Source organism: Mesoplodon bidens (genome assembly GCF_964165515.1).
Source record: "Mesoplodon bidens genome assembly, chromosome: X".
NCBI classification, from domain to species: Eukaryota; Metazoa; Chordata; class Mammalia; order Artiodactyla; family Ziphiidae; genus Mesoplodon; species Mesoplodon bidens.
This window is the reverse complement of record NC_138163.1, coordinates 100905830-100931733: the sequence shown is the minus strand read 5'-3', so window position 1 is coordinate 100931733 and position 25904 is coordinate 100905830. Positions and strand designations below refer to the sequence as shown.

The 25904-nt window shown below is 39.4% G+C and overlaps 1 protein-coding gene across 1 annotated transcript in view; it reads right to left on the bottom strand.

The window, feature by feature from the left end:
- The window catches only part of EFHC2 (EF-hand domain containing 2), a gene marked incomplete at its 3' end in the record, with an annotated part of 161978 nt that overhangs the window by 115500 nt on the left and 20574 nt on the right, over positions 1-25904 (bottom strand). Inside the window, 1 exon segment of the mRNA XM_081222351.1 lies at positions 19645-19833. Coding sequence (XP_081078477.1) covers positions 19645-19833 — 189 coding nt within the window.

Below are 25904 nucleotides of genomic sequence, written 5' to 3'. Positions count from 1 at the left end.
TATTCCACAGATGCAGGGTACATCAAGTTGATTGTGGAGCTTTAATCCGCTGCTTCTGAGGCTGCTGGGAGAGGTTTCCCTTTCTCTTCTTTGTTCTCACAGCTCCTGGGTCTCAGCTTTGGATTTGGCCCCGCCTCTGCGTGTAGGTCACCGGAGGGCGTCTGTTCTTCGCTCAGACAGGACAGGGTTAAAGGAGCAGCCTCTTCGGGGACTCTGGCTCACTCAGTCCGGGCGGGAGGAAGGGGCACGGAGTGCGGGGCGAGCCTGCAGCGGCAGAGGTCGGCGTGACGTTGCACCAGCCCGAGGCGCGCCGTGCGTTCTCCCAGGGAAGCCGCCCCTAGATCCCGGGACCCCGGCAGTGGCTGGCTGCACAGGCTCCCGGAAGGGCGGTGTGGGCAGTGACCTGCGCTTGCACACAGGCTTCTTGGCGGCGGCAGCAGCAGCCCCAGCGTCCCACGCCCGTCACTGGGCTCCGCGCTTTCAGTCGCGACTCGCGCCCGTCTGTGGAGCCCCTTTAAGCAGCGCTCTTAATCCCCTCTCCTCGCGCACCAGGAAACCAAGAGGGAAGAAAAAGTCTCTTGCCTCTTCAGCAGCTCCAGAGTTTTCCCGGACTCCCTCCCGGCTAGCTGTGGCACATTAGCCCCCTTCAGGCTGAGTTCTCGCCGCCAGCCCCAGTCCTCTCCCTGCGCTCTGACCGAAGCCCGAGCCTCAGCTTCCAGCGCTGCGCGCCCCGGCAGGCGAGCAGACAAGCCTCTCGGGCTGGTGAGTGCCGCTCGGCACCGATCCTCTGTGTGGGGATCTCTCCGCTTTGCCCTACCCAGGTATGTGGGGGGTTTCTTGCCTTTTGGGAGGTCTGGGGTCTTCTGCCAGCGTTCAGTAGGTGTTCTGTAGGAGTTGTTCCACGTGTAGCTGTATTTCTGGTGTATCCGTGGGGAGGAAGGTTATCTCCGCGTCTTACTCTAGCGCCATCTTACCCGGAAGTCTACTTATTTCTTGAATACAGTAAAGAACACTTGTTTCATCTATTCATGTTACTAGTAAAAAAACAAAAACAAAAACAAAAAAACACAAAAAACAAGAACCAAAGAAACCACAAACAAAAAAACCACAAAAAATTCCACAAAAACGAACCAAAAAAACCTCATGATCCAGATGTCCCTCCCTATCCCACCCCTCTAGGCAGTCACAGAGCATGGAGCTGATCTCGCTATGTTATGCGGCTTTGAGACTACCAAAGAGCACAAAGTGGGGGGAAAAGTCCACAATCCTACTACTTAGAGACAATCACTTTAACAACTGGAGTAGCTCTTTGGAGGTTTTCTCTAATATTTCCCTAGTTATTGGCCAATTCCACTGTTGTACTCCTTGAGTCAACTTTGCTACTTAATATTTACTATAATATTCACTTCACTTTATAATTAGCATAAGCAGTGCATTTTATTTCCTCTGAATTTTTGATTTAAATACATTATTTTGTGTATTTTTGTTTGCTTTCCTGAGTAAATAAACTAGAAGTTTGTTAATTCTGTTGTTTTTAAGACTCAACTCTTTGACTTCTTGTTCAAATCTATTCTGTTTACTGATTTATAAAATTCTGCTTTTAAGTTTATTAATTTTTTCCTTCAGTTCTCAGATGTATTTTTTTGTGTTATGCTTTTTCTAATGCCTTAATTAAATGCTTGGTTTATTTTTAATTTGGGGGGGAAGAACAAAGCATTCAATATTATAAATCTGCCTTACTTATAACTCTGCCTTATCTATAGGATTTTTTATTTTAATGAAGTTTATTTTCTCACTATAAAAATTAATACATATGCATTACAAAAATATGAAAATAGGAACAGAAAGAAGTGTAGGATATTCCTACTACCTAGAACCCACTGTTTTGTTAATGTCTTTCCTTAACATAATTGTGATTCTACGTCATTATGTATTCTTTTAAAAAATTCATATTTTCATTATGCCAAATTATATATACTTTTGTGTGTGTGTGTGATACGCGGGCCTCTCACTGTTGTGGCCTCTCCCATTGCGGAGCACAGGCTCCGGACGCGCAGGCTCAGTGGCCATGGCTCACGGGCCTAGCTGCTCCGCGGCATGTGGGATCTTCCCAGACCGGGGCACGAACCCGTGTCCCCTACATCGGCAGGCGGACTCTGAACCACTGCGCCACCAGGGAAGCCCCCAAATTATATATACTTTTAAAAAATGATTATGTTTTCACGCCCATACTCACTGAAGAGTTATGTGCCACAAAATCCCACCACCAATCTATATACAATTTTCATGTTCTGGTGTATTTTTACTTTAAAAGTCTTTTTTCTTTTTTTTCTTTTTTAACGTAGTTAAAAACACAAAGTATATATGTTTATTAAGCAGAGTTAAAGAAGGAATATTTACAGGTCCTAGAGAAAGATGATATAAGAAGCTTTTTTCCCCATTGATTGAGAGAGATTTCAACTCTATTCATTGTTACTTTTAATTTGTAAAGAATTGTCGGTTCAGGCTTCCCTGGTGGCACAGTGGTTGAGAGTCCGCCTGCCAATGCAGGGGACACGGGGTCGTGCCCCGGTCTGGGAAGATCCCACATGCCGCGGACCGGCTGGGCCCGTGAGCCATGGCCACTGAGCCTGCACGTCCGGAGCCTGTGCTCCGCAATGGGAGAGGCCACAACAGTGAGAGGCCCGCGTACCTCAAAAAAAAAAAAAAAGAATTGTCAGTTCAAGTGTGAATTCCAAAAATTAACATCTATTGGAACAACTCCCTTGAATGGCGAAAAATACTATATGTTTTCTTTTTATATCCCTATCTTGCATTTGTCATTTTATTATTGTTTATTGTGCTTTTATCTTCCAGTAAACATTTAAAATGTTTACACTGTTTTCAACTTTATTTATATTTTATAATTACTTATAAGTTTGTTTCCATTGCTCACCACTAACCCTTTTATTTCATGACTTCCCTCATGGTTGAACTGTTTAATTTGCTTTACAACTGGCTGGAGTACATGTTCAAGCAACTTTCTCAGGAAAAGTATGTGGATGGCATATTTGTGAGAAATCATATATCTGAGAACATCCTTCTGCGGCTTTCACTAGTAACACCTTGGCTGAGTCTAGAATTTGTGGGTCACAAACATTTTCCCCTAAAAGTTACAGACATTGCTTCCCTGTCTTCTGGCATTTAAGACTGCAGAGAATTCTGATGTCAACTTCTCCTTCTTTGGGGGTTAAACTACTTTTTCTCTCAGGATGCTAGGTAATTTCTTTGCTTTATCCTTGAAATTAACATAAAAAATACCAGACTATATCTAATTATTGGTCTCTTTTTTTGTTATTTTCTCTGGTACACAGTAAGCATTTGATCTGTAGATCTGTGTCTTTTTATAGGCTAGAAAGTTGGTTTTGTTTTTATTATTTTCTTATGGCATGCTTAACTGATTTGGTTGCTTTTAATCTAGCTTCTAATTCTTTAGGAACAATTGTCTATATATTATAAGAGCTCCATCCTCTGTCCAACCTTTCATTACCTATCTCAAGCTCTCATATCTGACCTTTTCCTCTGCATTCTGGGAGAATTTCTCAAGTTTGCCTTTTCCATCACTCATCTCATTTTCTCCAGTTTCTTTTTTTTAAATTTTACTACATATAATGCTTTTTAGTTTCCTCACATTTCTTCCTTCTTCAGCAAGTTCCCTTTCCTTTTCACCTACAGTCTCATTCAGCAATATTTTAAACGTATTCTCTTGTTCTCTTTTCTCCTTCTAGACTTCACTTCAGTTTGCTTTAAACGCTTACTTTGTTTTGTATACTTCTTTGCACTCAATAGAAAGCACAAAGCAAATCGTTATCAAAAATATTCGTTTTCCTATAGAAAGCATATTTTTAAAATAAATATTTTTTTCCTCTGCCTCTTAAATACTATGTTCTCCTCCATTTATGTTGCAGAGCCTTTTCAGAAACCTTCTGTTGGGTTTCTTTGTTCATTCTTGAACAAAGAGCAGTCTATCCTGTTTTTCTAAAAATAGGGTGGGCAGGTCTTCTTTCCTTCCTTCACCGTTCATTCCAATGTTCTGATTCCTCCTCTCAGTGGGAAGCTGGTTGATAGAAATTCATATACAGCACGTTAAGGGAAGCAGGGAGGGAATTGGGGCCATGGAGAGTCCCCTGCAGGAAAAACTTCAGATTTTTCCACACAAAAATTTTATAAATTGACCCGACCTCCACTCCGGGAACAGAGCGAATATAGCTAGTCCTTCGTGTGTATTGCCTGTCGCATCAGAGAAATGCCCTAATGCAGGGCCTGCTTTTTCCCTCAGTGTGACTATTCCTGGGCCTCCTAGTGACACTCTTAATCCATCAATAGCTGTGAAAGTAAGCCAAGTGGAAGCCCCTACAGGTTGTCCTAACCCCCCAACTCAATTCTTGTCACTTTCTTAGGAAGTGAAATTGCATGTTGGTTTTGGTATAATTCTTCAATATGATTTCATCTGCACTGTATCTAGTGGAAATTCTTCACAGTTTGCAACAAGAAGATGGACCTCCCCCCTGGCCTCCAACACTATTATGGTTTCTCCGTATTTAAAAATTTTGAAGTCATTTTAATTGGGATTGTGAAGGTGGAGAGGTTCATCTAAATATCAATGCCTAAGTTATAATCTCACTCCAAATTCTCATTTTTTCCTCACTTTTTTTGGATAAATTTATGTTCCTATGGATACTGTGTTTAAATAGGCATATCATTTTAGAAAATTCAAGTTATACAAATCTGAATCTCATTTAGCTTGTTGAACATAAGAGATGGTCAATAAAGGTAAATTCAATAAATAAATGACAAAAAATACAAACTATAGAAAGGTGATTTCCAGAAATTTTTCATATTATAAAAATATTATCATCATGAATCCATTTATAATTTATGCTCAAATCTTCATGACTAAATCTAGGGTGGGTTTAAGATGAAATGCACCTAACCTATATGGACAGCATAAACATTCATCAAATTTATTTTTACTTGTCTGCTTCTTCTTAAGACCTGATTTTATGGTTTATAAAAGGGGAAAAAGATGTGATTCGAATGCTAGAATATTATTCTTGTAGCTGTATCACTAATTAACCATATAACTGGTGCAAACCACTTAAAGTCTTTGTTCCCTGCTTAACCTTTTAGCAAAAATTAGAAAATCAACACTTGCTCACCACAGGACAGTGCAGCACTATTTAAAGGATTAAGAAAATTATGTATATATAACAGCACTTTGGAGAGAAAATGAATGTATAAAAATACTGAATAATATATAAATCAGTGTAGGATGCAAAGCTAGAAGCTTAAAAATACTGTCAAAACCACATCTAAAATTGTCTTTTCACATCCTTATGGAATCTATTGGGCAAGGCAATTTAAAAGCACTTGATATTACTAAGAGAAGAGGTTCAGACCCACTGCTTAAAAATAAGTCTTCCTGGAAAAATAATTAGGTTGAAAAGAAGGGGGTAACCCTATCCAACAGAAATCCCATTGCTAATCATGGGGTTTTATAAACTGAATAGAGAAAAATGAATATTCAAATATTCAATATTAAAGATACAAAAGAAAAACAGCACCTACAATATAAAAGACAAAGAAAAATATTTGGTAATATATATATATATATATATATATATATATATATATATATATATATATATATATATATATATATATATAATTTACCAAGTATTTTATATATATATATTCAGAGGGAATAATAATGGGACCTGAGGCAAAAACACTCTTTCTTGCCATCATTTTGAGATATGTACTTTAAAAGGCTGGATTCCTCCCAAAAGAGTAAGAAGAAAGATGCTTAGATAAGATGCCTTTTATGTTCTCCTCCAATCAAAAGAATCTGTTCTATACTTCTAATAATTACTCAATAAACTGGACTCCCCTGTACATTAGATTGTCCTACTAGTTTCAAAGTATGTCACTTACTTCCCACAAGTGCATCAACAGCTGAGATCACAAAATGGATACTTCATATGGAAAGGCTCCTGTATCAAAAGCAAAGTAACACAGACCAACCCAGTTACAGAGCACCTGCTAAGTTCAAAGCTCTATGCGGAGGGTACAGCATTCAATAAAACAATCTCTCCAGCTACAAGGATTACACAGTCAAGTAAGGGAGATTAGACTATATGCAAATAATTGCAAAACAGGGAATGGTACCTCCAAATAATTATAATGCGCTGGAGATAAAGTGAAAAGCCATTAGGAGAGACAAAATAATATTCTTACAAAGCCATTCAGTATACATCGCTGAGCACCTGTGATGTGTCAGGCACTGTGCTAGGCTCTGAGAATTCAAAGATAAATGAAAATAGCCAACTCTGATTAAGTAGTTATAATGGGTCAGGCAATGTGTTAAGTTCTTTTACACTCTATCTCATTTACTCCTCACAACACAGCTCTAAAATAGGTAATATTGTGATCCTTGTTTTACAGAAGTCAAGGTTTAGGAAGTTAAATAATTTACCCAAGGTCTCGAGATAAGAGAATAGGACAGCTGGGGTTAGAACTCACACTGCCTAGCTTCAGAGGCCACCTTCAGAGGTTAAGCATTATGTCCTGAACTGCCACAAAATCCCCAGCACACTCCAGCTCAGTGAAGGACACAGAGAAGAGTAACAGGGCTATTCTAACAGGGGTTTGAAAATGCTCCAGTAGGAGGGGGAAGTGCAAACCACCTGAGAGAGCATCAAGAAGAACACGTCACAGTGGAGGTGACAAGTGAAATGAGTCTTCAAGGCTGAGAGATGAAAGAAGAACTGCATGCGTGGGCAGGTGGGTAAGGGCATTCTCTGTGGAGGGAACAGCATGTACAAAGTTACAAGAGCATGGTAGTATATGGTATGTGGGGTCCTGCGAGTCATTTTGTGTGGCTGAGGGCTGAGTGGGGAAGGGGTGGCAGAGGAGATGAGATGAGTAAGGTACAAGAGCCAAAAGACAGGTGGTCCCCAGGCCATGCAAAGCTAAGTCAAAGGATTCTAAATATTTTAGAAAGTTAACCCTGTAGCAGAGTGGGCAGTTGAAAGGGGAATCAGATTGAAGGCAGGGATGGCGCTGAAGAGGCTACTCTCTGGATGAAAGATATGAAATAGGATAGCAGCAGTGGCCTTTGAAAGGAGACTGATGAAAGGGAGATTTCAGAGGGAAACAAGAGAGGAGTGGGGTCAACTGATCAGTGACAGAGGGTAATGGTGGCTCTCTTACTTGTTTAAATATAAACAAAAATGTATAATTTAGTGACTTAACATTTAGATGTAACTCAAATAATGAGCCAATGTGGACCAGGCCCAGCATGGTAATATAGTCCAAGAAAAGGCTGAGCAACCAACAGCAATTGAAAACTCTGTCTCACCTTAGCTCCCTGAAGAAACTCTAAAGGTGATCCAATTTATGCTCCACATCTCCACTTCTCACAAAAATGCCTTTCCTCTCTTTTTCAAGTCTTGTTAGTCTCACATTTCCTCACCATCAGTGCTAAGACATCTCTCTCCCTCTCTCTCTCCTCCCCCCAGCTCTTTCCAGCCCTTCTCCCTTTTCTGCATCCCCCAAAGCCTGAGAATCCGGCTGAAAAACTCAGAAGAATCCTTAGAGGATGGAGCTGGGGGTGGGGGGTGGGAAGTGGAATGAGCAAAGACAAATTTTTGTTCAGCAGGCAGGGTGTGGGGAAAAGGAGAAAGCTGGGAACACACATTAATAATATTATCCCCATTACGTATCAGTAAGAACCAAAGCTTCAATTAATAAAGCTGACTGTAAAAGCCAACTAGACCAGAATTGAAAAACAGCTTTATTTTTGAAATTCAAACACAAATGTAAAAATAAATGCTCTGAAAATCATCAGAGAAATGCAAACCAAAACCACAAGGAGACATCACCTCACACCTGTCAGAATGGCTATCATCAAAAAGTCTACAAATAACAAATGTTGGCGAGGATGCAGAGAAAGGGGAACCCTTGTACACTGCTGGTGGGAGTGTAAATTGGTGCAGCCACTATGGAAGAAAGTAAGGAGGTTCCTCAAAAAACTAAAAATAGAACTATCACATGATCCAGAAATTCCACTCCTGGGTATGTATCTGAAAAAAACAAAAACACTAATTCAAAAAGATACATGCACCCCAATGTTAACAGGAGAATTATTTACAATAGCCAAAATATGGAAGCAATCCAAGTGTTTATCAACATATGAATGGATAAAGAAGATGTGATATATACAGACACACAATGGAATACTACTCAGCCATAAAAAAGAATGGAATTCTGCTGTTTGAAACAATGTGGATAGACCTAGAGGGTATTAGGCTTAGTGAAGTAAGTCAAAAAAAAGACAAATACTGTATGTTATCACTGATACGTGGAATCTAAAAAATAAAATAAATGAATTAATATCACAAACAGACTCACAGATATAGAGAACAAACTACTGGTTACCAGTGGGGAGGGGGAGGGGCAAAATAAGGGTAGGTTTTAAGAGATACAAACACCTATGTATAAAATAAATAAGCAACTAGGATATATTGTATAGCACAGGGAAATATAGCCATTATTTATTTTATAATAACTTGAAATGGCAATTCAATCTATAAAAGTATTGAATCACTATGTTATATACCTGAAACTAATACAATATTATAAATCAACTATATTTCAATAAAAAGTTTAAAATAAAAACATAAATAAATGCCATGAAACACCAGATGAAAAAAATCAACAAGTAGAACCAGAGATAGAATAAAATACACTCAAAAACAGATTTTACATTTTAGGCTAAAAAGGAGGGAAACAACAGGGTAGACTACAAAGGAAGTAAAATTTTGATAAACATAAAAGGGCCTACATGAAGTTTCTAGAACCTAGATGACAATGGTGTAAAATCTTTGAGTTTAGACTAATCGGAATGTAAATACAATTGTAGTAGTCTATTACTGACTGCTATTAGTTCAGAATAGTGAAAAAGTAAAACAATAATAAATGTAGTTATTTATCACCTTTCCCCTAAAAGACCATTAAGTGAATTTGCTAAAATAGAAGACACATGACAAACTCTTAAACAATAGAAGACTTTTTAAACTACCTTAATACCCACAGAATAAATGGAACACTGGGGAACAACTGGAAAGAGCAATGCATCGATAGCTTAATGGCTACTTTTTAGAATTCACTGGTCTCAATGGTGGCATCTCCAAACTGATTCTTCTGGAATATGGCAGAATTTGTGCCAAAGAAAAATGCAAGAATCCTGCAGCACAGGTGATGACTGGGGTAGTCCCAGCTTATGCTTCACTTTCCCTAGGAACACCGCCCTCCCTACCCCACGTAAGAAAATAAGCCAGGCCTTAAGCAAAGGAGGAGAGTTAATTCTTCAGGACTACATACGATGAGCTGGGCACTTGATGTGCATTGTCCATCTGATGCTCACGGCAACTCTAAAATAGGTTTGTTACTCTTACTTGACAGATGAGGGAATTAAGACCAAGAGAGGTTAAAAAGATAGCTCAGATGAAATAGGTAACAAATGGTAAATCCAGGTTCTGAACCCATCTGTCTAAAACCCTTGCTCTCTCCACTACACCAGAGAGCCTCCCATTACAGGGGTGTTGCAGGAGGACCATGTTCCCAAGGGATACCCCAACCAATGTACACAAAGTTCATTCAAACAATGCTCCATCTGGGGAGACATACATACCCTGGGTTCAATCCTAGAGGTAAAGGGAAAGGAAAAGACCCTGGCAATAATGATGATGATGATGATGATGATGATTCTACTTTCCTAAGAAGAGAAGTCAGCAATTGCAAGGCCTGGGACAGAGGAAGACAAAGCAGGCAAAGGGAAGAAAGTTAAATAGGGCACACATGATGGAAGATGAATAAAAATGCATGAAAGGAAAGAGAATGAGGATGAAGAGACAGACGAAGTCCAATAAGAGAGAAAAAGAAATAGAGAAAGAGGTCAAAAGAATGGAAGGGGAAAGATTAAGGAGGTTGAGAGATGGGATATAAGAAAAGGAAATGGGACAACATTGAAAAAAGAATGGAGATAAGCATTTCTGTCCCCCTTTCAATAATGTGGAATTCATGCCCTCCCTGCCACCTCCCCATTTCTGATGTCCTAGAATGAACAGCCATGCGCCCTCAATTATTTGTACCTCTGATAAAAGGTTTATGATAATGACATGTGTCCCTGAAGAATCCTCTTTATTAAAAGAACTATTACCACACTAAACACCACAATGAATTTCATACTCAGAATAGGTATTTAAATAGAGGAGCATAATTAAAATAAGTAGAAGGATATGAACAATTCTAACATGTTTAAATTTAGAAATTAACAATGCTAAATGTTTTTAAACCTCTGGAGTTAGGAGAGCAATTTATTTGAAAAAAATTAAATCCAGTATGTTTAAAAATAAAGGAATATCAATCCAGAGAATGAAAAACAATTATAAAAGTAACCAGAAATCTGCCATGGTGAATTATTACATGTGAATTGGCTGCACTTTCTTTATATACATACACAGCATCAAAGCTGTGCCTCAAATCTTAAATCCCAAACAGTGAGCCAGACTCCCGAGAAGACACACTATAAGATTCCATTTATATGAAGTTCAAGAATAGGCAAAAGTATAGTGATACAAGTCAGAGCCATGGAGGAGGGCTGAATGGAAGGGGGCATGAGGGAACTGTCTAGGGTGGTAGAGATGTTCTATATGGTGTCTGGGGTGGGGTTATCTGTGTATACATTTGTTAGAGCTCATGAGACTGTATGCTTAAAATGGGTACATTTTATCATATACAAATTATACCTCAGTAAAGTTGATTAAAATAAAGACTCAAACAACAAAATCCTAGAGGAATAGTTTTCTGTGTCCTGATTGTGGTGGTGGTTACATGAATCCGTACCTGTGATAAAATTTCATAGAACTATAAACTGAAGGGGAAATATGAGTGCATGTAAAAACTGGTGAAATTCGGGCTTCCCTGGTGGCGCAGTGGTTGAGAGTCCGCCTGCCGATGCAGGGGACACGGGTTCGTGCCCCGGTCCGGGAAGGTCCCGCATGCCGCGAGTGGCTGGGCCCGTGAGCCATGGCCGCTGAGCCTGCGCGTCCGGAGCCTGTGCTCTGCAACGGGAGAGGCCACAACAGTGAGAGGCCCGCGTACCGAAAAAAAAAAAAAAAAAAAACTGGTGAAATTCAATTAAGGTCTGCAAGTTTAATAGTATACTAATGTCAATTTCCTGGTTTTGATAATGTACTATAATTGTATAAGATGTTGTTGGGGAAAGCTGGGAAAAGAGACACAGGAACTGTCTTGTGCCATTTTTGTGATTTCCTGTAAGTACAAAATTATTTCAAAAATATTTTTTAGGGGCTTCCCTGGTGGCGCAGTGGTTGGGAGTCCGCCTGCCGATGCAGGGGACGCGGGTTCGTGCCCCGGTCCGGGAGGATCCCACGTGCCGCGGAGCGGCTGGGCCCGTGAGCCATGGCTGCTGGGCCTGCGCGTCCGGAGCCTGTGCTCCGCAATGGGAGAGGCCACGACAGTGAGAGGCCCGTGTACCACAAAAAAAATAAAAAAATAAAAAAATATTTTTTTTAAAAAGAACATAGATTATATAGTCAGTATTTGTACCACCACCCACCATCAGTGTTAAAAAAGGGTGAGCTTACTATAGGGTAGAATCCTGCAAATACAAAATTCAGGAAGGTAAATAATCTTTTAAATGTTTCCAATAAACCTGCGGCTGGTCTGAATTCAGAGAGGGAAGTACTTTTTAAAAAATAAACATTACTGTATAGATTAAAAATTCATATCAAAATATAAATCAGCCTAAAATATAAGTCAACAAATCAAACAGTAACTATCAGTTCCTAATTTGTGAACTAAAATGTTATACATGACGAAGATTTTTGTGTTCAAAAAAAAAAATCAGTATGTACAGAGAACAGCCATGTGAAGAGGCAGCAAGAGGGCGGCCATCTGCAACCCAAGGAGAGAGGCCTTAAGAGAAACCAACCCTGCCAGCACCGTGATCTTGGACTTCTAACATCCAGAACTATGAGAAAATAAATTTCTGTGGTTTAAGGCACCCAGTCTATGGTATTTTGTTATGGCAGTCCTAGACTAATATATTAAACTGTAATTTATATGCCATAAACTCACCTCTTGTCAGTATACAGTTCAATGACTTTTCATAAATTTATAGACCTGTGTGATCATCACCTCAATCCGGTTTAGAACACTTCTTTCACCCCCAAAACATTCCCTCTCCCACTGCCAACCCAGGCAACTATGATCTGCTTTCTCTGATATATTTGCCTTTTTTAGAATTTCAGATAGATGGAATCATACAATATGAAGTCTTCTGTGTCTGCTTTCTTTTACTTAGTATGTTTTTGAGGTTTATCCATATTGTACTATATACCAGTAGTTTCTTTTTATTGACAAATAGTTTCCATTGTATGGCTATACCACATTTTGTTCATCCATTCATCAGTTGATGGACATTTGGGTTGTTCCTTGTTTTTGGCTATTATGAATAATGACGCTATAATCATTCACATACAAGTTTTTGCATGAACGTATGTTTTAATTTCTCTTAGAAATATATGTAGGAGTGGAATTAACCAAGTCATGTGTTAGCATATGTTTAACTATTTAAGAAACTGCCAAACTGTCTTTCAAAATGGCAGTACCATTTTATATTCCTTCCAGGAATATATAGAAGTTTCAGTTTCTTAACATCCTTGTCAGCACTTGGTATTGTCAGTCTTTTTAAGTTATAGCCATTCTAATGGGTGTGTAGTGGTATCTACTCAGGTTTAAGCTCAAAAAGACAAGTTTAACTTTGGGCTAATGAGAATAAGCCACAGGCCTACTTATTGATAAAAAGTATAACCCTGAGGGGAGGGTCTTAAAATTTTGCCTGGTAACCACACTCTAGGTTTTAGAAAAGAGGGGAGGAAGAACTCTCTCTTCTTCAGTCAGAGACTCATTTATGAACCTCATTCTTTTTATTCCAAAAACATTTATTCCAGATTTGGGGGTTTTTATTAAATGCCTTCTGAATTTCAAAAGATTAAAGAAAGCCATAATGCATGATGAAATTAGAAACTTTACCAGTTTAACATAAATTTAAAGAAGGTAATTTTGTGTTTTAGAAATAGATGCAGAATATACAGTTGAGAATTTGGGGTATGACATGTTTGATTTCAGGCAAACCTTTTGATTTCATCTTTAAAGCTAAGTAGCTAAAGATTATGTAACTGTGACCTAAAATATGGGATTTAAATGGCAATGTATTACAATCACATTGTGTTATAATTATACATATCAGTGTCTTTTATGAAATGATTCTAACAGGTTTCAGATAATCTGAAAGTTACATAAACATACAGAAATTTTTCATTTGACCTTTGGGGTATGGTTTAAAGGTATAGTATCTGACACATTTTCTAGTTATTTTTAAATTTTTAATTGTATTTTATTTTTATATATGCTGATTATATTTTGTAACATTCCTAATTGGCTTTAGGCAAAACTTCAAGGATCTGTAGTCATGTACTGTTCTTTGCCAATACAAAATTCTAGCCTACTTGATCACTCCTTGATCCCCCGTGGGAAAACTAAAACTTTTGGCTGGTATTGGGTAAGGAGAAAAGCAGCCCCTGACATGCAGGAGCCAGCCTGGCACTATCAGCTGGTCTTGGTGCTGCTACAAGCTGGTCTGGCAGCCACAGCAAAGTGTTGGTGTTCTCCCGCTGAACATGAACACTTCCAGAAAATACCATCCTCAGACAAGGCTGCTCTGTGACCACAGTGGATCAAGACCAAAAAAACAGACCACTCCATAGCTACATCTAAACACAGACAGAACATAAACATTGTCCAAGCCACAAAATGCCAAGTATCCTCCTGTCCTAGCTCATGGGAGTGACGGCTGCTTCTCTCCCAATTACAGATGTAGCCTCACTCTAGTCTGCTGTCCCCATAGATGAGATTTATTAAGATACACAGTCATAAAAAATGGGCAGAAGAACTGAATAGACATTTTTCCAAAGAGGAATGCAGATGACCAACAGGCACATGAAAAGATGCTCAACATCACTAATCATCAGGGTAATGCAAAACCACAATAAGATATCAACTCAAATCTATCAGAATGGCTATTATCACAAAGACAACAAATAACAAGTGTTGCTGAGGATGTGGAGAAAAGGGAACCCTCGTATACTTTTGGTGGGAACGTAAACTGGTGCAGCCACTGTGCAAACAGTATGGAGGGTTCTCAAAAACTAAAAACAGAACTACCATAGGATCCAGCGATTCCACTCCTGAATATGTATCTGAAAAAAAACCCAAACCACTAATTCGAAAAGTTACATGCACCCCAATGTTCACATTGGCATTATTTACAATTGCCAAGCTATGGAAGCAAACTAAGTGTCCATCAGCAGATAAATGGATAAAGAAGAAGTGGTGTGTACACACACACACACACACACACACACACACACACACACACAATGGAATACTACTCAGCCATAAAAAAGAATGAAAATTTTTGCCATTTGCAACAACATGGATGAACTTGGAGGGCATTATGCTAAGTAAGGTAAGTCAGACAGAGAAAGACAAACACTGTATGATATCACTTATAGGTGGAATCTAAAAAACACAATAAACTAGTGAATATAACAAAAAAGAAGCAGACTCACAGATATAGAGAACAAACTAGTGGTTACCAGTGGGGAGAGGGAAGTGGGGAGGGGCACTGGGAGTAGGGGACTAAGAGGAACAAACTATTAGGTATAAAATAAGCTGCCAGAATACATTGTACAACGTGGGGAATATAGCCAATATTTTATAATAACTGTAAATGGATGGAATATAACCTTTAAAAATTGTGACTCACTATATTGTACACCTGTAACTTACATAATACTGTACAGCAACTATACTTCAATTAAAAAAAAAAGATACACAGTCATAGAAGTACCCCCGCTTCTGGAGAGCACCCAATCCAGAGCAAGGCCTCACTTCCTTCAATCCTCTCCAAAATTACCTAACACAAGCCCAAATCTTATAGTAAGTCTTTTCTAACACCTGCTTACTTAGACATCCCACAGTTACTCAGGGTATATGTTTTCCCTCACTGCAAGGAATAATAAACCAACTTGTTCAATTAAAAAAATACATCAAGGTGACCCAAGAGATCAAATTATACTTAAAATTTTTATTTTCATATTGTTCAAAGCATAGAGATCCACACAGTACTAAATAATCAGCTCACCATAAACTCAATGTCAATGAATGCAGTTATTAAAATTCTAATTCTGTGGTCAGTAGGTTTGATTATAATTATTATGTATACAGTAGATGGAAAAAATGAAATATTTCTAAATGCATGCATACCCCATAGGATCAACCTTTATCCTGCCACTTACTATAATAGAGTCATTTGCAAATCAGCCAACAAATTAGGCTAACTAGGAGCCATTGACAAATGAAGAGAAATGAGTGTATAATTGTAGAGTCTATGTAAATGATGCTTAACATCCAGATAAAAGTCATTAAAAAACCTTCAGTCATTTGAGTATTTCTAACTAGTCTGACTTTTTTATAAAAGCAGGTAACGATAGCAACGGCGGCATATTATAAACTACTAAGTGCCCAACTTCAATCAACAATGAAGTAGTAGGTGCCTGATGTAATTAGAAAGAGCCCCAGGCCAGGAGATCCAGGGTCTGGGCTCAGTTCTAGGATGAATTTCCCTGTAATCATAGACTACGTGCCACAGACTAAGACTCAAGACTTAGAGACTGCTAGAGGTAAAGGGGTATTAGCAACCAGCTAGCCAAGTCCCACATCACGGTCAAGGAAACTCAGGCTCAGACGCATAAGGTGAAAAAGCCACAATCAGAACCCTGACCCCTGCCCCACTTCTTGCCAATGATTCCTCATTTATAAAATGAGAACAATCATCCACGTTTGCTTCTTCCTGATAGAGGTGCTGGGATGATGACTGGAACTAACTGGTTGAATGAATATGTGCTTGCTTGTATTTAAATGAATTCAACGAAATAAGCAGTCTTTGGGCAGTAGGTGCAGTATCAGGCAAAATTATGTTTGGCTATTTGCATAAATCCTCCCACTGCCAAGGGTTTTAAGCAAGTTAGGACTGTGTTTCTCAATGGGAGCAGTACTGGCATTTTAGGCAGAATATTCTGCCCGGTGGGGGGTTGCCCTCCCCACGGTGCAGGATGTAAAATACAAGGCTGGCCCCCAGCTACTCAAATAGCAGCAGCACCTCTGGGTCAGGTCTGGCCCTAGGGCGAGGCAATTTAAAACATCAAAACTAATGCCAGAAGTCCATGATGAACAAAATACCACCATGTTAAACAAATATGGAATCAGTGCTACTGACTTTTCTTTTTGCCTCAGGCTCCAGTATGGCTCAGCATGGCAGTTACTGATCCTGTCTTTATTATAACATGCGGGCATTTTATTCAACCTGAATTTTTTGCATTAATTTTTAAGAGATTTCATTAAAATATTATCTGGCGGATTACTGAGTTTTGGGGTGCCTCTTAAATTCTGTACCCAAGACAAGTGCCTCACTTGCTTTACCCTAGTCCAGTGCTGCTCCCCGTCACTGTGACAACTTAAAACACCTCCACACATTTCTAGACGCCTCCCTGGGTTGAGAACCTCTGAAATAGGGGCTAATTTTTCTCATTTAACAAGAAGTCCCGAGAGACACAGCCCAGGCCTGAAACAGTGGCTGCATGATGCCATCGGGGCCCTAGATTCCCTTTATCTCTGCTGCAGTCACAAGATGGCTGATGTGCCCCCAAGGAATTATGTCCTAGTTCCAGAGAGGAAAACAAGGCAGGGCGAAGGGCAGGAAAAACATACCAGTGGAGCCTGACTCCTTTAATTAGAAAAATACCTTTCCCAGGAGCCCCACCCAATAAACCTTAACTCACATATCATTGGCTAGAAGTGAGCCAAGTGGCCGGCCCGAGCTGCAGGGAGCCTGGCGGAGGTGAACACCTGTAAGTGGGCACATCTCCAGCCTGATAAAACTAGTGTTCTCTCCATAAGAATGAAGGGGAGAGTGAAGAAAAGATAAATAGCTAGAAGTGTCTGCCATGAGGGCCAGGCAGGATGATAAATGCTGGCTCTTTTGCGTGACTGCAAATAGCATCTTTTCTGCTTGTAATTTGATGGTCTGCCTGAGCAGAGCATTTTGATGGTCACTTTTAGAATTATGGATAGAAACTGGAACATTGTCTTAGGTTGGGCTCCATAGAAGCAGAACCTAAAACAGGGATTTAGGTGCGTGTGATTTATTAAGGGCGTACTCTTGGGAGAAACCTGTAAGGGAGTGAGGGGAACAGCCAAAGGAAGAGAAATGATCTAAGCGAGGATGCATTCTCACATGAAGCTTTGCCGAGGCTTAACACCACAAGGGGCTATGAGCCTAAATCACAACACAAAGTTGTCCCACCTTAAAGAAGTTCAGCCTTTTACTCCTGACAAATCAGTCAGCCATTTGCTACCCGGTCCTGTGATGAAGGGGCCATTGTAACCTCCCAGGTTACCTCTCTGGGTGATGCAATGCCCATTGGCCAAGAGCAACACTCCATGGAGGGTTACAGGTGTGAGTTGTTTGCCAAAGCACTTGCTACAGCTGTGGGGGAGGGGTGCCCCACCCCTATCATGGGTCTGGGTGGGCACCAAGAGCATCTACTGCAAATATTAATTTTGATGCACTTTCCAAAGAACTGCCTTTATTTCTACTTTGTATTGTTTGAGAATGGAACCCTAGGTATATTGCTATGATTAAAAGCTGTTGGAAAAACTGGCAATGAGTTGAAAGTGTCTCATTTTCAAGAAAAACGATTAACAGGCGTTGACTTGTTTTGTTGAACCACAAATGCAGAAAGTGCTTTATAATTTGCTCTGGGTATTAACCAGGATCCAATCTGTAGTTCACAATCTCATCAGAGCACGTAAATATTTCATAGTCTTAGTGTCTCATTTAAAGCTCAATGAATATTTAATTGAAGTTGACCAACAAAATAACTGAAAGAATTATGTCGCATTTAGTTAGGCCTGAAATGAGCAAGCTCTTCATTTTCTCAGGTAGTTTAAAGCTAAAATTATTCCAACTTCATGAAATATTCTACATAATTTTATAAGTAATTAAAGGGCTATAAAATAGGCTCGAAAGGCACATATTAAACACTGAGAAAAACATGAAATAAAATGAATTTTCAACTTTAAATGCAAGAGAATAGTTTAATATATGGTGGCCTACATTATTTATTCAGTGGTGGATTACGCTATTGTCAATACCCTCTTTTTGACACAAGAAGTAAAAATAGAATCTTTTTTTTGACCCTTGCAAATTAAATAGTCGAGAATGGTGATGTGCAAACACCTATAAGATTGATGTTAACAGGAAGCCATGCATGATCTACCCAAGTCAGTCAGCCCAGAGATTGTTTCTGAACTCTGGGTCCAGCACTAAGCCAGGTACTGAAAATAATTTTTTTAAAAAGAGAAATATTGGTCCACGTTCAAAGTACAGATGGTTTCCCAGGAAAGAAGCTTTCCCATGGTCTGTTAGACCTCCGTAAGTGTCAGAATGGGGCTTCAAAAGAAATATGTGCTCTAATTGATTGACCCTAACTCAGATGACATGGGATATGTCACTTCTACCAAATTTGAAGACATTTTAATTGGAATCAAAGTATTGCCAACCAATCCATGCTAAGGCTGCTAAAAACTTCCTGGTAAACTTAGCATACTATGGTTTGAATTCTTTAGTCCTGAGTTATTTTTTAATTACAGGACCTAAATAATCTAATACCAAGTTCTTTTTTGGAGAACAGACCATGGGGCCGTGATACAAGGTTGTGTGATAAACAGAGCATATCCATATAGCTGCCTTGTGGGAAATAACTGGTTACCTTGGGTTTTTTCCCTTTGATCTTAGTCTCTTTTTAAGATACTCAAAAGGATCGCCTTCTACAATTGTCAATATGCCAGTATACGTGCACGTGTTATGTATACAAACGCATATCACTAAAAAGTTCAGACTCTTGTCTAATAATGGCACCTCTTTCCTTCACTTCTACAATTCATGCCATGTCACCCTATGGTCCTCAGGGATGAGGAACCATAATTAGTACGGAGAAAAGAAGAGAAGGCATTTTCCCGTTGTATTCAATGGCACATTCAGAATCAAACAAAATTCTTTAGTTAATGGCAATCACTAAGCAAAAGTGGCAGTCTGACCAGACTCTTATAGTCTACAGAAGGACATTATCCTGTCCAGGGCAGGAGATGAGAGAAAGGTTGATAAGTATTAGCCAAGAAAGGTGATGAACATTAAGCATCCTGCAGCCAATGTACCTAGTCAGAAACAGGAGCAGGGATAACTTTGCTTTGTTTAGGGTACTTTTGTTCTAGAATGTGTCATTTCAGATGAACATTTATTTACATTGAGGACTCTTATTTTCTCACATCTACTTAATATTTAGTACATGGAACATTTTAAGACTGCATTTCTCCCAGTATCATGTGACTTACCTGTTTATCAAAAGCCACCCAGGATGGTGAATCAGTTCCCATTCCTTTAGGAAATACACTATGTTTTGGCTTTATCTTTTGTCTGAGAAGCAGTTCTCCACCTATTCCTGGTTTATCTTCACTCACCAGCATCCTAACATTGTTGCAAAAGCCCCAATGTTGAGATTTGTGGAATTTCTCTTTTCCCATCTGTGAACACAAGAGACAACATAAAATGGCCAAAGTTACTCTTTGTGACTTTTCTTATTTGTTTGAAAAGGTAAACACACTTCCCATCATTTATTTTCCCATTACAAAATGCAAATGAGAGTGGCAAATAATTATGATCAATCTTCATCATAAAGTTGTGTCTCATTTTAAATTCAATTCATTTTAACAAATTCAAAACCTTGAAAAGCAATAAGAATAAACCCAACGCTCCATGCTATTTTAAAACATTTAAAAATTATTACTGCAAGTGAACATTTAGGACATTAGCTTGCTAATTGGTCTATTCTACTTATTTGCCAAGAACGTAAACAGGAAAAAAAAAAAACTCTTCTACTTCAGAGTAAAAATGTAACAGTTTTCCCACCGAAGTCTAAATATTATTTTCATCAAAACAGAGAATAAAGTCTTTTCCTCATTAAAGTAAATGTCACAGGAAATTCGTCAGAGCTGACATTCTCCTCCTAATTGTAGAACCTTGCCCTCCCTCTTCCCCACTCCCCTCCCATCTTTTCTGAGGATCTGGGCAGAGAGGGCAAAGCCTAGATAATGCTACCAAGGATTGGCAAAATGTGAGCCAACACCAACATGCAGGCACTGCTAGTAGGAAAGTAAAAGAGAAAAATCCCTCTGAGGAAAGACATGGCAATACCTAGCAAAGTGAAAGGTGTATATGCCCTGAGGCCTAGCAAGTCCACTCCTAAATATCTTTTTTTTTTCTTTTTTTTTTTTTTTGCAGTATGCGGGCCTCTCCCTGTTGTGGCCTCTCCCGTTGCGGAGCACAGGCTCCAGACGCGCAGGCTCAGCAGCCATGGCTCACGGGCCCAGCCGCTCCGCGGCATGTGGGATCTTCCCGGACCGGTGCACGAACCTGTGTCCCCTGCATCGGCAGGCGGACTCTCAACCACTGTGCCACCAGGGAAGCCTCTAAATGTCTTTTGTGCCGTGCATGGGGAGCTACAGATCAGATTATTTGTTACAGCAGTGTTGGTAAGAGTGAAAAATAGGAAACAATCTAAATGTCCATCAATAGCAAAAAAGATACCTCAATTAACATTAATATTAATACAGAGGTCTAAAATTATATGCATCGATATGGACAAATCTCAAAAAAATGTCAAGCAAAAAAAAGGTAGTAGAAAGGCACACAAAATTTGATCATTCCACTTACATAAAGTCTGAAAACATTCAAAAATACAGTATTATTTATGGATAATATAAGCATGGAAATAAGCAGCAAATTCAAGTTAATATAATATCCAAGATAATATATGATACAATAAATATTGTATATATTTATTATGATATATGATATTTGTTGTATCATATGCATATCATATCGTGAACATCCATGTACACCACAGCCCTGTATAAAATATAAAACATTTCAGATACAATTAAAGCACTCTCTTATCCCAAGCTCCTGATTTCGGTATCTGTGTCTGTTTCTGTTTTGTAAATAAGTTCATTTGTATCTTTTTTAAACTACATGCCACATATGAGTGATATATGATAATTGTGGATGAACATACAAATACTACTATATATAAGACAGATAACCAACAAGGACCTACTGTATAAATAGCACAGGGAACTCTACTCAATATTCTGTGATAACCTATATGAGAAAAGAATCTGAATCACTTTGCTGTACACCTGAAACTAACACAACATTGTAAATCAACTATACTCCAATGAAATTAAAATATTAAAAAAAGAAAGAAAGAAACAAATAAAGCCCTCTCTCGGAGTTCATGCCCCTTGCCTCCCTCTCCAGAGGTAACCAGTATCCTGAATTTACTGCTTGAACTTTACACTTTGCCAGGATTATATACGCCAGAGCAATAGCCTCCTGCAAAGCATGATGCATTGGCAGGAATTCTGAAAGGACGTTTGAAAATACTTTGTTTCAAGGCAACCTATGAAATGAGGTAAAATATTTGCAAATAATATATCTGATAATGAGTTAATATCCAAAATATATAAAGAACTCACACAACTCAATGGCAAAAAAAAGTGTGATTAAAAATGGACAGAGGATCTGAATACACATTTTTCCAAAGAAGACATACAAATGGCCAACAGGTACATGAAAAGATGCTCAACATCACTAATCATCAGGGAAATGCAAAGCAAACCCACAATGAGATATCACCCCACACCTGTTGGGATGGTTACTGTCAAAAAGATAAGAAATAACAAGTGTTGGCAAGGATGTGGAGAAAAGGGAATCCTTGTGCACTGTTGGTGGGAATGTAAATTGGTGTGTATGGAAGTTCTTTAAAAAATTAAAAATAGAACTACCATATGACTCAGCAATTCCACTTCTGGGTATTTATCCAAAGAAAATGAAAACACTAATTTGAAAAGATATGTGTACCACATGTCCATCTGCAGCGTTATTTACAATAGCCAAAACACAGAAACAACCTAAGTGGCCACTGACGATGAATGAATAAAGAAAATGTGGTGTATATATGTATATACAATGGATATTATTCAGCCATAAAAAAATGAAATCCTGCCACAACATGGATGGACCTTGAGGGCATTACGCTAAGTGAAATAAGTCAGACAGAAAAAGACAAATATCATATGATCTCACTTATATGTGGAATCTCAAAAAAAAATCAAGCTAAAAAATTCTAAAAAGCAAGCTCATAGATACAGAGAACAGATTGGTGGTTGCCAGAGGTGGAGGGTGGGGAGTGGGCAAAATGGGTGAAGGGGATCAAAAGGTACAAACTTCCAGTTATAAACTAAGTAAGTCCTCGGGATGTAATGCACAGCATGGTGACTATAGGTAATAATTACTGTATATTTGAAAGTGGCTAACAGAGTAAATCTGAAAAGTTCTGATCACCAGAAAAAAAAAACTTGTAACTATGTGTGGTGGTGGACCTAACTAGACTTACTGTGATCATTTTGCAATATATACAACTATTGCATCATTACATTGCACACCTGCAACTCATATAATGTTATATGTCAATTACACCTCAATAAAACTAAAAATTAAATACTCAATATTAAAAGGAAAAGACAAGACCTCCTTTCCTCTTATAGTGAAGACAGCCTGGAAGAATGGGGAAGAGCCTGAGCAGCCTTGCCCAGGAGAGCCGGGGCCACTACAGCTGCCCTGGGCAGAGGAACAGCCCAGCTTGAAGGCTGCGGGAGGAAAGCTAGAGGCAGCGGTTAGGACGGTGACCTGCAGTCCGGCTCTGTCCCACAGAGAATCCATTGCCACAACCTCGACCACCACCCCACTCCCCCCTGACACACACACACACACACACACACTCACACACATACTCAGTTTACCACAAGTCAGTCCCACATCACCACAGCAAAGCAACAGTTGGGTTGGTTAAAATGAATGGAGGAATAACATAGAATTTTACAACAATGTTCCCTCTTTTAAAGCAAGTAATTTCAGGTAAGCACAAACTCACCTCAGGTCAAACCAACAAATGTTTGTTAAGCATTTACTATATTCCTAGCTTTGTGCCAGTCATGCTATTTAAAATTATGTTTTAGCTCCGTACAGTTTTTTTTTTTTTGGCTGCATTGAGTCTTCGTTGCCGCATGTGGGCTTTCTCTAGTTGCGGCGAGGGGGGGGCTACTCTTCGTTGTGATGCGGTGTGGTGCACAGGCTTCTCATGGCGATGGCTTCTCTTGTTGTGGAGCACAGGCTCTAGAGTGCAGGCTCAGTAGTTGTGGCACGTGGGCTCAGTAGTTGTGGCACGTGGGCTCAGTAGTTGTGGCTCACAGGCTCTAGAGCGCAGGCTCAGTAGTTGTGGTGCACGGGCTTAGTTGCTCCACGGCATGTGGGATCTCCCCGGACCAGGGCTCGAACCCGTGTCCTCTGCATTGGCAGGCGGATTCTTAACCACTGCGCCACCAGGGAAGTCCCCAGATATGCTACTTAAAACAAGCATAAAACTCCACCCCTGTCTTGAAGAGGAAACCCACTCTCTTGCTGATGAGCCAAGACTTAGATATATATAAAACAACTAGGAAGCAGTACAGCTACCATTTTCAACCACTTACTATGACCTAGACCCTTTACTAAGGGCTTTATGTACATTACCTAATTTTACCATCACAAAACTATTTGATATGCATTATCACTGCCATTTTACCAATGAGGAAACCAAGGCAGAGACAAGTAGGCTAGCACACCCACGGTTATATGGTAACTAGTGGAGCCTGCATCTGAATCTAAGCTCATTGACCCTAAGCTCTGGTAAGTTTATCTACGTAGAGCCATAAACTGATGGGCTGGAGTAGTAGTGTTGAGGTCCTGCAGGTAGTTGGATACTGCCTTGGGCCTGGAGGAATGGGATGAATTAGACAGGAGAGGAGGGAAATAGGAACCCTAATGCTTTGCTGATGGGAGAGTTAACTGCCATTCTGGAAAGCAATGTGGTACTACTTGGCAAAACTAAGGATGTATATTCCCTGTGATTCAAGAATCCCACTCCTGGATATGTATCTCAGAGAAATTCTCACAGTAGCCAACAAATGGACATATATGAGAATGTGCAATGGTATTGGGTTGGCCAAAAAGTTCGTTCAGGTTTTTCTGTAACATTGTGGAAAAACCCAAATGAACTTTTTGGCCAACCCAATATTTTGGGAAAGTTGGAGGCAGGCAAGCTAGATATTTATGTTGAAGAAATGGATAAGAAAATATGGTTTAATGGATAAGTACTCTATGGTAGATTTTCACTTCACTTCACTTCATTGCTTTGAAGCAATAAACCAGATGTATTAGCTTAGGCTGCCGTAACAAAATATCATAGACTAGGAGGCTGAAACAACAGAAACTGATTTCTCACAGTTCTCACAGTTCAAGATAAAGGTGCTGGCCAGGCCAATTCAGCTGCCCAGTGAGGGTTCTATTCTTGGTTTGCAGACTGCTAATTTCTCACTGTGTCCTCACAGGGCAGTGAGAGAGAGAGCAAGCTCTCTGGTGTCTTTTTCATAAGGGCGTCAATTTCATCATGGGAGCCCCACCCTCATGACCTCATCTAAATCTAATGACCTCCTAAGGTCCCATCTCCAAATACCATCACGCTGCAGGGTTAGGGCTTCTATATATGGATTTGGGGAGGACATATAGCACCAGATGTACATATAGCAAAACAGATCCTTAAAACATATCGTTGGGTGAAAAATGGTATCTGCAGCATACGATATCATTTATACATCTTTTAAAAACAAAAAATAATGCTACATATTTTTTAAGAACACATGCAGATTCAAGAATGTGCATCAAAGACATCTGTATGGAAGCCTATATAAAGTGGAAAGGGAATGAGACTAGGGGTTGGGAATGATGAGGAACAAAAATACATAAAACAAGAGAGAGACCTTGCACAGATCAATGATGATATTGGGCCATAAATGGAGGAATATAATTAATTCACCTCTTCGCACCTCACATTAAAAAAATGATGGATTGGAATGAGAGGTGAGAAAGTAGGCAGACGAGGCAAGCTGCTAGTGCAGCTGAGCAGGCACAAGGTGAGAAAGGCCTGCACAAGGGTGAAGACAATGGGAATGGGAAGGAAGGGACATCCTATAGGACAAGGACATGCAAACTATTATTGAGGAAGGGCAAGTTTGATTGTTTCTTTTCCCAAATCATTTCAGACCCATACTTTTATAAAATACAATAAAATTAATTATAAAAAACTGAAACAAAGACATAAAAACTTACAAGCCCACTGAATCACACCCTTGGATATCATGGCAAGGTCATATTGCTATATAAGTTTCTAAAGACTCCCAATGTCACAAACACACACCACACTTGGAGTAGCACTGCTACAGTAGACAGCAGGTAATAAAACCAACATCTGTGACTGGATGTGTTAAGAAAGGAAGAATGATGGGAGGTGACTTGCAAGTTTCATGCCAGCCTCACTTCCACTTTGGAAGGGATAGGGGGGACAGCAGAAAAACCAATAAGGAGGATGAAGTACTTCTTTCACCTGGCTCCTTAGCCTATATATTGCTACAGCTCCCAAGCATGGCCATAACAGCAC